At 39.0% G+C, this 15,814-nt stretch overlaps 1 protein-coding gene across 1 annotated transcript in view; it reads left to right on the forward strand.

Annotated features, from left to right (window-relative positions):
• Positions 1–15,814, forward strand: part of TTC23L (tetratricopeptide repeat domain 23 like) — a 58,227-nt gene that overhangs the window by 19,826 nt on the left and 22,587 nt on the right. Inside the window, exons 9-10 of the mRNA XM_057540345.1 lie at positions 10,032–10,209; positions 12,203–12,311. Coding sequence (XP_057396328.1) covers positions 10,032–10,209; positions 12,203–12,311 — 287 coding nt within the window. The remainder of the gene's footprint in view (positions 1–10,031; positions 10,210–12,202; positions 12,312–15,814) is intronic.

A 15,814-nucleotide genomic window follows, 5' to 3' on the forward strand; every position in this document is an offset into this window, starting at 1 on the left:
ACTTTTGTCATCAGTATGACAACTTAAAAGATGAGGAAGGAACAGTTAATGTAGACAATTTATTGGAGGTCCATGAGTTATGCATAGCACGTGCATTTTAAGGGAAAGTTGTATTCCATATGGAAACAAAGTTCATGGAATTTGTTCAAGCCGGAATGAGACTTAACTGTTTCACAGTTGAGTTAGGGATCCTCTGAGAATCAGAATATTTAGATACGAGAGTGGGCCCATCAGATTATCAGAAGAAAAAAAGAATAATAAAAGGTTTACTATCCCCTAGAGTTTTCAAATATCTTCACATACTTAAAAGCAATCTGTTTCCAAAACCGTAAGCACTTGGCATGGTAGGGTAGGTGACGGAATGGTAAGGAAATGACATGAGTCATGCCTGCCTCCTCTAAAAAGCCATGAATCTAGAAGTCAAATGGGAAATGGCAGGGAGATGTCCGAACGTCCAGAGTTAAATATTGAATTAAGTCCACAGGCCCATAAATTAGAGTCTAGTGAATGTCTACTGCTGTCACACGGGGCAGTGACTAAGGTTTTTGAGCTTGTGTGAAAGATAGCCTTGTTCCTCTTTCAGAATAAATTTGAGTGCATATTTCATTCATCCATTCCACACTGTTGACCTGTTTTGTACATGCATTGTTCTAAGTGTTGGAATGTTTACTAAAGTATAACTACATCCTAGACACTGTTCTAAGTGCTTTACATAATTTATTTCACTCAGTCTTATACCACAAGCCTATGAGGTAGGTATTTTTCTTTTTAATTTACAGATAAGAAAATTAAGGCATGGAAAAATTAAGTAGCTCAGGGTGACAGAACTAATAGGTAGGAGAGCCAGCGTCTGAATCCCTAGCTCACCTTCTATGACACACTGAGTTATGTCTGATACCCACCAAATATCTAGGAAGGGCAAATCCTTTTTCCCATTTGAAGAGTGGGGAAAATGAGGCCAGATTGTTCAGGCAGGTCAGACAACTTGGCTGATTATCTCCCTACAAGCTCTTGATGAAAGGCATTATCATTCTATAACTTCTGCTCTTATGGTCAAGGGAAATAGTGGTCTGACTGACAAAAAAAAAATTTGTGTGTGTGTGAAGAATTATCAGATAACATGCCTTATATATTCTTTTGACTGAAAATTCTAATCTTCGGAGGAGGGAAAAACCTTCCAGCTTAAAATAAATTGTAACTATTGCAGAATGCCTTATATAAAATAATTTTATACACACACTTATATTTTTAATTCAACTTGGGAATACAAAGATGGGGGCATGGGGTGAGGGAGAAGAAATATTGATTGTGTGTCTACTATATGTTAGGCAATTTTACATATTATTTTTAATCTAATCTTCATAACAACCTTGTAATTTAGGTATTCTTAACCTTCTTTTATTTGGAAGGAAATAAAGACTCCTGGAGTTTGCCCATAAAGCTAATAACTGTGAGATAGCAGCTTTGAACTACTCATGTTCTTCTCTTTGTGTCTTGCTAACTCTAGAAAGATAAACCTAAATGAATGCTATTTTATTATCATTAAAAAATTATATTCCCCATTGTTTTGGAAATTTGAAAGAACAGACATATATGAAGAAAATAAAAGTCAATTGTAATGTCACCACCCAAACATAACTGCTATGAACAATTCAGTTATCTCTCTCTCTCTCTTTCTCTCTCTCTCTATGTTTAAATATAAATATATGTGTATATACACACATATATAAACACACACACATATATACATGTCAGGATTATATATATATATATATATACACACATACATATATATTTAACATCTTTATTGGAGTATAATTGCTTTACAATGGTGTGTTAGTTTCTGCTTGATAACAAAGTGAATCAGCTATACGTATACATATGTTCCCACATCTCCTCCCTGTTGTGTCTCCCTCCCACCCCTCTAGGTGGTCACAAAGCACCAAGCTGATCTCCCTGTGCCACGTGGCTGCTTCCCACCAGCTAGCTATCCATTTTACATTTGGTAGTGTATATATGTCCATGCCACTCTCTCACTTCGTCCCACCTTACCCTTCCCCCTCCCCGTATCCTCAAGTCAATTCTCTATGTCTGCATCTTTATTCCTGTCCTGCCCCTAGGTTCTTCAGAACCATTTTTTTTTTTTTTAGATTCCATATATATGTGTTAGCATACAGTATTTGTTTTTCTCTTTCTGACTTACTTCACTCTGTATGACAGACTCTAGGTCCATCCACCTCACTACAGATAACTCAATTTCGTTTCTTTTTATGGCTGAGTAATATTCCATTGTATACATGTGCCACATCTTCTTTATCCATTCATCTGTCAGTGTACACTTAGGTTGCTTCCATGTCCTGGCTATTGTAAATAGAGCTGCAATGAACACTGTGGTACATGACTCTTTTTTTTTTTTAATTTTTAATTTAATTTAATTTTTTTTTATACAGTAGGCTCTTATTAGTTATCCATTGTATACATATTAGTGTATATATGTCAATCCCAATCTCCCAATTCATCACACCACCACCACCCTCTTGCCACTTTCCCCCCTTGGTGTCCATACATTTGTTCTCTACATCTGTGTCTCAATTTCTGCCCTGCAAACCGGTTCATCTGTACCATTGTTCTAGGTTCCACATATATGCATTAATATACGATATTTGTTTTTCTCTTTCTGGCTTACTTCACTCTGTATGACAGTCTCTAGATCCATCCACGTCTCTACAAATGACCCAATTTTGTTCCTTTTTATGGCTGAGTAATATTCCATTGTATATATGTACCACATCTTCTTTATCCATTCGTCTGTCGATGGGCATTTAGGTTGCTTCCATGTCCTGGCTATTGTAAATAGTGCTGCAATGAACATTGGGGTGCATGTGTCTTTTTTTTTTTTTAATTATTTATTTATTTATTTTTGGCTGTGTTGGGTCTTCGTTTCTGTGCGAGGGCTTTCTCTAGTTGTGGCAAGCGGGAGCCATTCTTCATCGCGGTGCGCGGGCCTCTCACTATCGCGGCCTCTCTTGTTGCGGAGCACAGGCTGCAGACGCGCAGGCTCAGTAATTGTGGCTCACGGGCCCAGTTGCTCCACGGCATGTGGGATTTTCCCAGACCAGGGCTCGAACCCGTGTCCCCTGCATTGGCAGGCAGATTCTCAACCACTGCGCCACTAGGGAAGCCCGCATGTGTCTTTTTGAATTATGGTTTTCTCTGTGTATATGCCCAGTAGTGGGATTGCTGGGTCATATGGTAATTCTATTATTAGTTTTTTAAGGAACCTCCATACTGTTCTCCATAGTGGCTGTATCAATTTGCATTCCCACCAACAGTGCAAGAGGGTTCCCTTTTCTCCACACCCTCTCCAGCATTTGTTGTTCGTAGATTTTCTGATGATGCCCATTCTGACTGGTGTGAGGTGACACCTCATTGTAATTTTGATTTGCGTTTCTCTAATACTTACTGATGCTGAGCAGCTTTTCATGTGCTTCTTGGCCATCTGTATGTCTTCTTTGGAGAAATGTCTATTTAGGTCTTCTGCCCATTTTTGCATTGGGTTGTTTGTTTTTTTAATATTGAGCTACATGAGCTGTTTATATATTTTGGAGATTAATCCTTTGTCCATTGATTCACTTGCAAATATTTTCTCCCATTCTGAGGGTTGTCTTTTCGTCTTGTTTGTAGTTTCCTTTGCTTTGCAAAAGCTTTGAAGTTTCATTAGGTCCCATTTGTTTATTTTTGTTTTTACTTCCATTACTCTAGGAGGTGGATCAAAAAAGATCTTGCTGTGATTTATGTCAAAGAGTGTTCTTCCTATGTTTTCCTCTAAGAGTTTTATAGTGTCTGGCCTTACATTTAGATCTCTAATCCATTGTGAGTTTATTTTTGTGTATGGTGTTAAGGAGTGTTCTAATTTCATTCTTTTACATGTAGCTGTCCAGTTTTCCCAGCACCACTTATTGAAGAGACTGTCTTTTCTCCATTGCATATCCTTGCCTCCTTTGTCATACATTAGTTGACCATAGGTGTGTGTGTTTATCTCTGGGCTTTCTATCCTGTTCCATTGATCTATATTTCTGTTTCTGTGCCAGTACCATATTGTCTTGATTAGTGTAGCTTTGTAATATAGTCTGAAGTCAGGGAGTCTGATTCCTCCAGCTCCGTTTTTTTCCCTCAAGACTGCTTTGGTTATTCGGGGTCTTTTGTGTCTCCATACAAATTTTAAGATGATTTGTTCTAGTTCCGTAAAAAATGCCGTTGGCAATTTGATAGGGATTGCATTGAATCTGTAGATTGCTTTGGGTAGTATAGTCATTTTCACAATATTGATTCTTCCAATCCAAGAACATGGTATATCTCTCCATCTGTTGGTATCATCTTTAATTTCTTTCATCAGTGTCTTATAATTTTCTGCATACAGGTCTTTTGTCTCCCTAGGTAGGTTTATTCCTAGGTATTTTATTCTTTTTGTTGCAATGGTAAATGGGAGTGTTTCCATAATTTCTCTTTCAGATTTTTCATCATTAGTGTATAGGAATGCAAGAGATTTCTGTGCATTAATTTTGTATCCTGCAACTTTACCAAATTCATTGATTAGCTCTAGTAGTTTTCTGGTGGCATTTTTAGGATTCTCTATGTATAGTATCATGTCATCTGCAAACAGTGACAGTTTTACTTCTTCTTTTCCAATTTGTATTCCTTTTATTTCTTTTTCTTCTCTGATTGCCATGGCTAGGACTTCCAAAACTATGTTGAATAATAGTGGTGAGAGTGGACATCCTTGTCTCGTTCCTGATCTTAAAGGAAATGCTTTCAGTTTTCCACCATTGAGAATGATGTTTGCTGTGGGTTTGTCATATATGGCCTTTACTATGTTGAGGTAGGTTCCCTCTATGCCCACTTTCTGGAGAGTTTTTATCATAAATGGGTGTTGAATTTTGTCAAAAGCTTTTTCTGCATCTATTGAGTTGATCATATGGTTTTTATTCTTCAATTTGTTAATATGGTATATCACATTGATTGATTTACGTATATTGAAGAATCCTTGCATCCCTGGGATAAATCCCACTTGATCGTGCTGTATGATCCTTTTAATGTGTTGTTGGATTCTGTTTGCTAGTATTTTGTTGAGGATTTTTGCATCTATATTCATCAGTGATATTGGTCTGAGTCTTCTCCCTTTTTTTCTTGATGAGTCTGGCTAATGGTTTATCAATTTTGTTTATCTTCTCAAAGAACCAACTTTTAGTTTTATTGATCTTTGGTATTGTTTCCTTCATTTCTTTTTCATTTATTTCTGATCTGATCTTTATGATTTCTTTCCTTTTGCTAACTTTAGGGTTTTTTTTGTTTTTCTTTCTCTAACTGCTTTAGGTGTAAGGTTAGGTCGTTTATTTGAGATTTTTCTTGTTTCTTGAGGTAGGATTGTATTGCTATAAACTTCCCTCTTAGAACTGCTTTTGCTGCATCCCATAGGTTTTGGGTCGTCGTGTTTTCATTGTCATTTGTTTCTAGGTATTTTTTGATCTCCTCTTTGATTTCTTCAGTGATCTCTTGGTTATTAAGTAGTATATTGTTTAGCCTCCATGTGTTTGTATTTTTTACAGACTTTTTCCTGTAATTGATATCTAGTCTCATAGTGTTGTGGTCAGAAAAGATACTTGATACAATTTCAGTTTTCTTAAATTGACCAAGGCTTGATTTGTGACCCAAGATATGATCTATCCTGGAGAATGTTCAATGAGCACTTGAGAAGAAAGTATATTCTGTTGTTTTTGGATGCAATGTCCTATAAATATCAATTAAGTCCATCTTGTTTAATATATTATTTAAAGCTTGTGTTTCCTTATTTATTTTCATTTTGGATCATCTGTCCATTGGTGAAAGTGGGGTGTTAAAGTCCCCTACTATGATTGTGTTACTATTGATTTCCCCTTTTATGGCTGTTAGCATTTGCCTTATGTATTGAGGTGCTCCAATGTTGGGTGCATAAATATTGACAATTGTTATATCTTCTTCTTGGATTGATCCCTTGATCATTATGTAGTATCCTTCTTTGTCTCTTGTAATAGTGTTTATTTTAAAGTCTGTTTCGTCTGATATGAGAATTGCTACTCCAGGTTTCTTTTGATTTCCATTTGCATGGAATATCTTTTTCAATCCCCTCACTTTCAGTCTGTATGTGTCCCTACGTCTGAAGTGGGTCTCGTGTAGACAGCATATATATGGGTCTTCTTTTTGTATCCATTCAGCCAGTCTATGTATTTTGGTGGGAGCATTTAATCCATTTACATTTAAGGTAATTATCGATATGTATGTTCCTATTACCATTTTCTTAATTGTTTTGGGTTTGTTACTGTAAGTCTTTTCCTTCTCTTGTGTTTCCTGCCTAGAGAAGTTCTTTTAGCATTTGTTGTAAAGCTGGTTTGGTGGTGCTGAGTTCTCTTAGATTTTGTTTACCTGTAGAGGTTTTAATTTCTCCATCGAATCTGCATGAGATCCTTGCTTGGTAGAGTAATCTTGGTTGTAGGTTTTTCCCTTTCATCACTTTAAATATGTCTTGCCACTCCCTTCTGGCTTGCAGAGTTTCTTCTGAAGGATCAGCTGTTAACCTTATGGGGATTCCCTTGTATATTATTTGTTGTTTTTCCCTTGCTGCTTTTCATATTTTTTCTTTGTGTTTAATTTTTGAAAGTTTGATTAATATGTGTCTTGGCATGCTTCTCCTTGGATTTATCCTGTATGGGACTCTCTGCATTCCTGGATTTGATTGACTGTTTCCTTGCCCATGTTAAGGAAGTTTTCAACTATCATCTCTTCAAATATTTTCTCAGTCTCTTTCTTTTTCTCTTCTTCTTCTGGGACCCCTATAATTCGAATGTTGGTGCGTTTAATGTTTTCCCAGAGGTCTCTAAGACTGTCCTCAATTATTTTCATTCTTTTTTCTTCATTCTGCTCTGCAGTAATTATTTCCACTATTTTATCTTCCAGGTCACTTATCATTCTTCTGCCTCAGTTATTCTGCTATTGATTCCTTCTAGAGAATTTTAAATTTCATTTATTGTGTTGTTCATCATTGTTTGTGTACTCTTTAGTTCTTCTAGGTCCTTGTTAAATGTTTCTTATATTTTCTCCATTCTATTTTCAAGATTTTGCATCATCTTTAGTGTCATTACTCTGAATTCTTTTTCAGGTAGACTGCCTATTTTCTCTTCATTTGTTTGGTCTGTTGGGTTTTGACCCTGCTCCTTCATCTGCTGTGTTTCTCTGTCTTCTCATTTTGCTCAACTTATTGTGTTTGGGGTCTCCTTTACACAGGCTGCAGGTTCGTAGTTCCCGTTGTTTTTGGTGTCTGCCCCCAGTGGCTAAGGTTGGTTCAGTGGGTTGTGTAGGCTTCCTGGTGGAGCGGACTGGTGCCTGTTCTGGTGGATGAGGCTGGATCTTGTCTTTCTGGTGGGCAGGACCGCGTCTGGTGGTGTGTTTTGGGGTGTCTGTGACCTTATCATGATTTTAGGCAGCCTCTCTGCTAGTGGGTGGTGTTGTGTTCCTGTCTTGCTAGTTGTTTGGCATAGGGTGTCCAGCACTGTAGCTTGCTGGTTGTTGAGTGGAGGTGGGTCTTAGCATTGAGATGGAGATCTCTGGGAGAGCTTTTGCCATTTGATATTATGTGGAGCCAGGAGGTCTCTGCTGGACCAATATCCTGAACGTGGCTCTCCCACCTCAGAGGCACAGGCCTGACACCCGGCCGCTGCACCAAGACCCTGTCAGCCACACAGCTCAGAGGAAAAGGGAGAAAAAAAGAAAGAAAGAGAAAAATAGAATAAAAAGAAATAAAGTTATTAAAATAAAAAATAAAAAAATATTAAAAATAAAAAGAATTAAAAAGTATTAAAAAAAAAGAAGAAAGAAAGAGAACAGCCAAACCAAGAAACAAATCCACCAGTGATAACAAGCGCTAAAAACTATACTAAAGAAAAAAACAAAAAAACTGACAGACAGAACCCTAGGGCAAATGGTAAAAGCAAAGCTATCCAGACAAAATCACACAAAGAAACATACCTATACACACTCACAAAAAGAGAAAAAGGAAAAAAAATATATATCTATATACAAAAAAAGGAAGAGAGCAACCAAATCAATAAACAAATCTACCAATGATAATAAACTCTAAATACTAAACTAAGATAAACATGAAACCAGAAACCAGTCAGTCGCATACAGCAAATCCTAAGTCTGCAGTTGCTCCCAAAGTCTACTGCCTCAATTTTGGGATGGTTTGTTGTCTATTCAGGTATTCCACAGATGCAGGGTACATCAAGTTGACTGTAGAGATTTAATCCGCTGCTCCTGAGGCTGCTGGGAGAGATTTCCCTTTCTCTTCTTTGTTTGCACAGCTCCTGGGGTTCAGCTTTGGATTTGGACCCGCCTCTGCGTGTAGGTCACCTGAGGGCGTCTGTTCCCACCCAGACAGGATTCGGGCACTCTGGCTCACTTAGGCCGGGGGGAGGGAGGGGTACGGATGCAGGGTGAGCCTGCAGCGGCAGAGGCCAGCGTGACGTTGCACCAGCCTGAGGCGTGCCGTGTGTTCTCCTGGGGAAGTTGTCCCTGGATCACGGGACCCTGGCAGTGGCGGGCTGCACAGGCTCCCGGGAATGGAGGTGTGGATAGCAACCTGTGCTTGCACACTGGATTCTTGGTGGCTGCAGTAGCAGCCTTAGCCTCTCACGCCCGTCTCTGGGGTCCACGCTGATAGCCGTGGCTCGCGCCTGTCTCTGGAGCTTGTTTAGGCCATGCTCTGAATCCCCTCTCCTCGCGCACCTTGAAACAATGGTCTCTTGCCTCTTTGGCAGCTCCAGACCTTTTCCCGGACTCCCTCCCGGCTAGCTGTGGTGCACTAGCCCCCTTCAGGCTGTGTTCACGCAGCCAACCCCAGTCCTCTCCCTGCGATCCGACCGAAGCCTGAGCCTTGGCTCCCAGCCCCCGCCCACCCCGGCGGGTGAGCAGACAAGCCTCTCGGGCTGGTGAGTGCTGGTTGGCACCGACCCTCTGTGCGGGAATCTCTCCGCTTTGCCCTCCACACCCCTGTGGCTGTGCTCTCCTCCGTGGCTCCGAAGCTCCCCCCTCCCCCACCCGCAGTCTCTGCCCGCGAAGGGTCTTCCTAGTGTGTGGAGACCTTTCCTTCTTCACAGCTCCCTCCCACTGGTGCAGGTCCCATCCCTATTCTTTTGTGTCTGTTTTTCCTTTTTTCTTTTGCCCTGCCCAGGTACGTGGGGAGTTTCTTGCCTTTTGGGAAGTCTGAGGTCTTCTGCCAGCGTTCAGTAGGTGTTCTGTAGGAGTTGTTCCACATGTAGATGTATTTCTGATGTATTTGTGGGGAGGAAGGTGATCTCCACGTCTTACTCCTCCGCCATATTGAAGGTCTTATCAGGATTATATTTTAAGTATAGTTTTATAACTGTATTTTGAACTTAACACATTTAAAATTTTTCTCCATATTAGTCTAAAAAGAAAACATGATTAATGTCTGAAGTATTTTATTGTATGATGTACCATAATTTATTTAACCGTCCCCTTTTGGTGGGGGAATATTTACATTGTTTTCTCTATCCTCTCTCGTTTTTAACTGAGGAGGAATAAACTAAACTAAATCAAACAAAGAAAAACCTCTGCTTTGGCCTAAAAGAGAGGGAGTCAGAGGTAATAAAATTTTATTTTGATTTTAAAAGTCTTTGTTTATGGGTAAATTATCCCATGTTATGAACTGCTGGAAGCCATTTTTTCCATTTGCTTTTTTATAAAATTAGACTATTGCATGATATACTAATGGGTTTGATGAATGGTAGTCAGTGGAATCTGGTGGGTAAAATGCAGGTTAGTAGGAGTTTGTTTACAACAAGGCTAGGTTTTGAGCCAGCCACTCAGATGATTGGCCTATGAAGGCCAAATCATTTAGTTCTTAGAATCAGCTCCTTTTGCATCTACAAAGCAAGTGGCCTCTCTGTGACTTTCCATTCTTGTCGCTTTTCTTATAGAGCCCCCTTGGCCAACCGCAGGTTAAACCTAGCTCTGGCATACTTTGAAAAGGCTATTGACAATGTTATTGCTGCTAAGGGTGATAGGACATCAGATCTGGTTGGTCTTTACGAGGAAATTGCTCAGATCGAGCAGCTGAGGAGGAGCCATGACCAGGCCGTCCAGTACTTGCAGCAGGTAGGTGGGTTGGCTGACGCCCCCGTCAGGTGGGCTTGTTTGGCCCCAGGCCCAGTTCCCAGGGCCAGGGACGCTTGGGCTTCTCAGAACAGGGGATGGGATCGATTTTCCTCCAGATCCACACAAGAGACCTTCCTCAACTTTAAATGACCTGGACAGAGAACAACGACTCACAGTGGGCCTATCTGCTGTGTGACCTGATTTAAGACAGCACTTCCCCTACCAGGCTTCCCTCACCTCTGTCTGTGCTGGGAAGAGGGAGCCGAGAAAGTCTACTCCAGGGAAAAAGGCCATAGGGGCAACTGAACTTAAGTCTTTAGCAAATGCAAAGGACTTTTTAAATGAAAATTTATGATATTTTGGTGCAATACGGTCATTTGTCCGTTAAACTAGTCTAGCTGGTTGTATCTCAAAGTTTATGGTTAAACCATCATAAGTGTGTTTTGCTTGTAGGTAAGTAATTTGACAAATGCAGAGGGGAAAACAAAACTAAACATACAAAGGAATGAGTTTATCATAATGGAAACAGAGTAGGGCACTATATGTATCATGTACTTGAAACGTCCCTTGAAACTGCTAGTTAAATTCACCTTTTCTCTCCTCAAATGAGAACCATGCTCATGGCCTCAGGTATCTCTCATAACCAAAAACAGATCACAGTACTGGATTTCCTGTATCACAGAAAAGGTGTAATGCCATCCAACAGTGTATGTGAAAACAGTCTGCTACTGAAGAAAAGGCATTGCAGACAATCCAAAAATCCAAGGTTATTAACATCACACCATGGAGAGATGTTAGGGAATGCTGCCCTGAAAGCAGGGAGTCCACTGCTTACAGAGAAAGCCAATCTGGTGTGTCCAAGACTCTCTTAAAGCAGTGGTCAGATCAGATCAAAATGGATAAAACAATAAATAATCAGTGTTTCCTAATGACAACAAAAATAATAGTTCAAATTTATGGAATGCTTTTACCATGTGCACTTGAGGATATATTAATTCATTTAATCCATGAAATAAGCATATGAAGTAAGTGCCATTTTTTTTTTTTTATCTTAAGGATGAGGAAACTGAAGCCCAAAGAACTATATAGCTAATTCAGTTGAAGTTGTGTAGCTAACAAGTGGGGGGGTTAGGATTTGAACTCAGAAAATTTGACTCCAGAGCCTGTACTCATAACAACTCTGCACAGTGTCTTAGCTCTAAAGTGTTGTCTGATAATCTCTGGAGTTCCTTGAAACACCTCATGGTGTTTGGCCTGTGACAAATGAAGTACAGGTGGCTCTTCTCTTGCTGGTGCGTGTGGACTGGATGTTTTCTGTCTTCTTTCTCTTTCCAGGTTGTTACTCCTTCCATTTCAGTTCAGATAATAATAATAATAAAATCTGTACTTCTCTAGTGCTTACTACATTCCAGGTGATATTCCCAACACTTTACATGTATTCATTTAATCTTTACAACTGTTTGTGATAAATACTATTTTTGTCACCCCTGTTTTATAGTCAGAGAAATTAGTGACTTGCCTTATGTTACAGTAAATGGCTGAGCTAAGATGGGAACCCAGGAAGTATGGCTCTAGGATTCATGCTTCACTAGACTTTTTTTTGATACTGAGCCTTTGAGAGGCTGAGCTAAAGTTATGATTTTATTTCTGCTATGAAATGTAATAAAAATAATCATAGCTGACATTTATTGAGAACTGACCATGTGAAGGGTACTGTGCCCGGTGCTTTGCGTGCACCATCTCATTTAATCTTTCCCAAACCCTAACCAATGGAAACTAAATATTCCTTCTACATATGAAGGTAAAATTCCTTGCTCAAGACGCACAGCTAGGAAGTAGCAGAGCTGGGACTCAAACTCATCTCTCGCGTAACTCTATGATTATATACATATCAGCTTTCAGTCAACTAACAATTCTATGAGAACTACTATAAAATCCACAGTGAAACACTGTCATTTGGGTACTTACCTTGTCATGATTTTCTCTATTCCAGGCCCATTCTATCTGTGTTTTTTTGTTCACTGAAGTCAGCCCCCAAGCTGCAGAGGCGAGCGCGTTACTAGCCAAGGCTGATGCCACGTCTGGAGAGGCCCAACACAGGGGTAGGTAGAAGAGGTGGTTTTGCAGATATTAACACTTCCCGGTCATAGGAGGGAAGCACATTGGCAAATGGAATGGTCTATCTATCAATATGGACAGATTATAAGTAGCTATTCATGTCTGTGATGGAAAGATAAGACTGGCTACCATTTTGTAGGAAATCATTTAGGCATGAATTTAGGCACAATCCTATCTCCCCAAAATAGTTGGAACATCAAAACCAGTAAGATCAACTGATTTCCATTTCCTTTATTCCCTTAGAGTCTCAGCAAAACTCACCTGCATAAAGAGCAGAAATCCTCCACGCTATGATTGTGACCCGAGATGTATCAGTTAGTGAGGAGGTCCAGTGATCAAAGAGAAAAACGTTGGCTCCTCCCCTCATCTTCCTCCACTCTCAGCCTCCTTGACTCTTCCTCTGGCTTATATGAGAGAATGTTTGTAGCAGCTAGAATTTTCTTGATTTATATTCAAAAGTGAGGTACTGGGGGTTCTAGAGGAAAGCCAAGTCATGAACTCATGCAACAGTAGTCCTTCCTTAGGCAGAGTCATCCTTTTCAAAGTGGGCAGCTTTGGGAGAGACGCAAGGAACTGGTAAGGGAGGACACTGTCCCATGCTTACCCGGCTTGATCCAATCAATGGACACGAATGTATTCAGTGGTTTATCGGGAGGAGTTGGGGATTTGTAAAGAATGTAACTTAAATATTTTTTAAATGTTGATTTTCTCTGCTTATAAAAGTAATCCATTTTGGTGGACATTATTTTCCAGTCATATATGAGAAAAAGAGAGAGGAAAAGTGTGTGTGTGTGTGTGTGTGTGTGTGTGTGTGTGAGAGAGAGAGAGAGAGGGAGGGAGGGAGGGAGGATATTATAGGGAAAGCTTTGTGTCCTACTTTTTTCCACTCTTGTATTCCCCCATGTTATTAAATAAACTTTTTTTTTTTAGTTTTCAGAAATTATTTGGATATTTTGAATATTGTTTTCTTTAGCATGAATGTTAATTGAAGCTTCGTATTCTGTGTTTTCTAGCTAATCCTCTTGCTCATTTAAAGAATGTCCTTGTGAATACTCACAGTATTTGTGCTCCATCTATATATTTGATTTTTTAAAAATTGGTGGGAATGTAAATTGACACAACCACTATGGAGAACAGTATGGAGTTTCCTTAAAAAACTAAAAATTGAACTACCGTATGACCCAGCAATCCCACTACTGGGCATATACCCTGAGAAAACCATAATTCAAAAAGAGTCATGTACCACAGTGTTCACTGCAGCACTATTTACAATAGCCAGGACATGGAACCAACTTAAATGTCCATCAACAGATGAATGGATAAAGAAGATGTGGCACATATATGCAGTGGAGTATTAGCCATAAAAAGAAATGAAATTGAGTTATTTGTAGTGAGGTGGATGGACCTAGAATCTGTCATACAGAGTGAAGTAAGTCAAAGAGAAAAACAAATACCGTATGCTAACACATATATATGGAATCTAAAAAAATTCCATGAATGAATTTTTGGACTCATTCTGATGAACCTAGTGGCAGGGCAGGAATAAAGACGTAGACATAGAGAGTGGACTTAAGGACATGGCGGGGAGGGGAAAGCTGGAGCGAAGTGAGAATAGCATCGACACATATACACTACCAAATGTAAAATAGATAGCTAGTGGGAAGCAGCAGCATAGCACAGGGAGATCAGCTCGGTGGTTTGCTATACCTAGAGAGGTGGGATGGGGAGTGTGGGAGGGAGGCTCATGGGGGAGGGGATGTGGGGATGTGTGTGTGCATGTGGCTGATTCACTTTGTTGTATGACAGAGACTAACACAGTATTGTGAAGCAGTTACACTCCAATCTATTACAAAAAATACAAAAAAAAATTAGTTATGGTTATTAAGAAATTTAATCTATTTGTGAATATGTAAAGTTTGTTTTTTATGAGAAAAAGTTTATGATTATAGAGTTAGGAGATTCCAAGGCCACCTTATTCTTTTCTTGGATACTAATTTTTAACTTTAAGGAAAATCTGGATCGTCACCTCCTAGCATTCACTAAATTCCAGATGGATTAATATTTTTTACATCATAACTAAAAAATATAAATTAGCCAGAAGAAAGTACAGTACTGGAATAAAATGTACTGAAGTTAAAAATTGGAGGAAAGAACTCTCTGAGTACACAAAGATATACCAGAAAAGAAGAGATTGATAGGTTTAATTATAAAAAGACCTAAGACTTGTGCCTGTCATGAAATACCATAAATAAAATAAAAAACAAACTCAACCAAGATGAACAGATAACCCAAATAGACCCTAATTATTAAAAAAAAAAAAAAAGGATTTGTAGTTAACTTTCTGAGAAGGAAATCTCCAAGCCCAGGTGATTTCACTGGGTAATTCTACTTAACATTTAAAGAAGAAATAACACCCATCCTACATAATCTTTTCATAAAATTGAGGAAGAGGGATTACTTCCCAACTCATCTTATGAGGCCAGCATCACCCTGATAACAAAATCAGGCAAAGACATTGGAAGAAAAAACAAAACCAAAACAAAAAAACCAACTATAGACCAATACCTTTCATGCACATAGATGTAAAAAATCCTCAACAAAATATATAGCAATATATAAAGAAAGAATAATACACCATGATCAAGTGAGGTTTTTTCTTTGAGAATGTCAGGCTGGTTCAGTATTCAAACCTGAATCTTGTCAATTGATGCAGAAAAAGCATGTGACAAAATTTAACATCCTTTCATGATGGAAGGGGAACTTCCTCAATCTGATAAAAGGCCTGTACAAAAAACCTACAGCTAACATCATGTTTAACAGTAAGACTGAATGCTTTCCTCTTAAGATTAAGAACAAGGGGAAGATGTTCACTCGCTACTCTTACTCAACATAGTACTGGAAGTCTTAGCCAGTGTAATAGGCAAGAAAAAGACATACAGCTTAGAAGAAATAAAATGGTCTCTATTTGTAGATAACATGACTGGCCAAGGAATCTAGAATTCCAAGGAATCTACAAATCTCCTAGATCTAGTAAGTGAGTTTAAGCTTCGCAAGGTCATAGGGTACAAGATCAACACACAAAAACCAGTCATATTTCTATATTAGCAAGGTACAACTGGAAACCAAAATTTTTAAAGATATCGTTTACAATGGTCCCCTCCTCCCAAGTGAAACACTTAGGTATAAATCTAACAAAATATGTACAGGATCTATGTCCTGAAAACTACAAAATCCTGATCAAAGAGGTCAGAGATGACCTAAATAAATGGAGACACACTGTGTTCTTGGATTGGAAGACTCAATATAGTAAAGAGGTTAGTTCTTCCCAAATCAGTCTATGGATTTAATGCAATTATGATCAAAATCCCAGTAGCAATTTTTGTAAATATAGACAAGCCGACTCTAGAATTTATAGGGAAAAGCAAAGAAACCAAGAAGCTAAAGCAATTTTTAAAAATAGTACAGTTGGAGAGAATCACACCACTTG

The sequence above is a fragment of the Balaenoptera acutorostrata genome, chromosome 2, assembly GCF_949987535.1.
Source record: "Balaenoptera acutorostrata chromosome 2, mBalAcu1.1, whole genome shotgun sequence".
NCBI classification, from domain to species: domain Eukaryota; kingdom Metazoa; phylum Chordata; class Mammalia; order Artiodactyla; family Balaenopteridae; genus Balaenoptera; species Balaenoptera acutorostrata.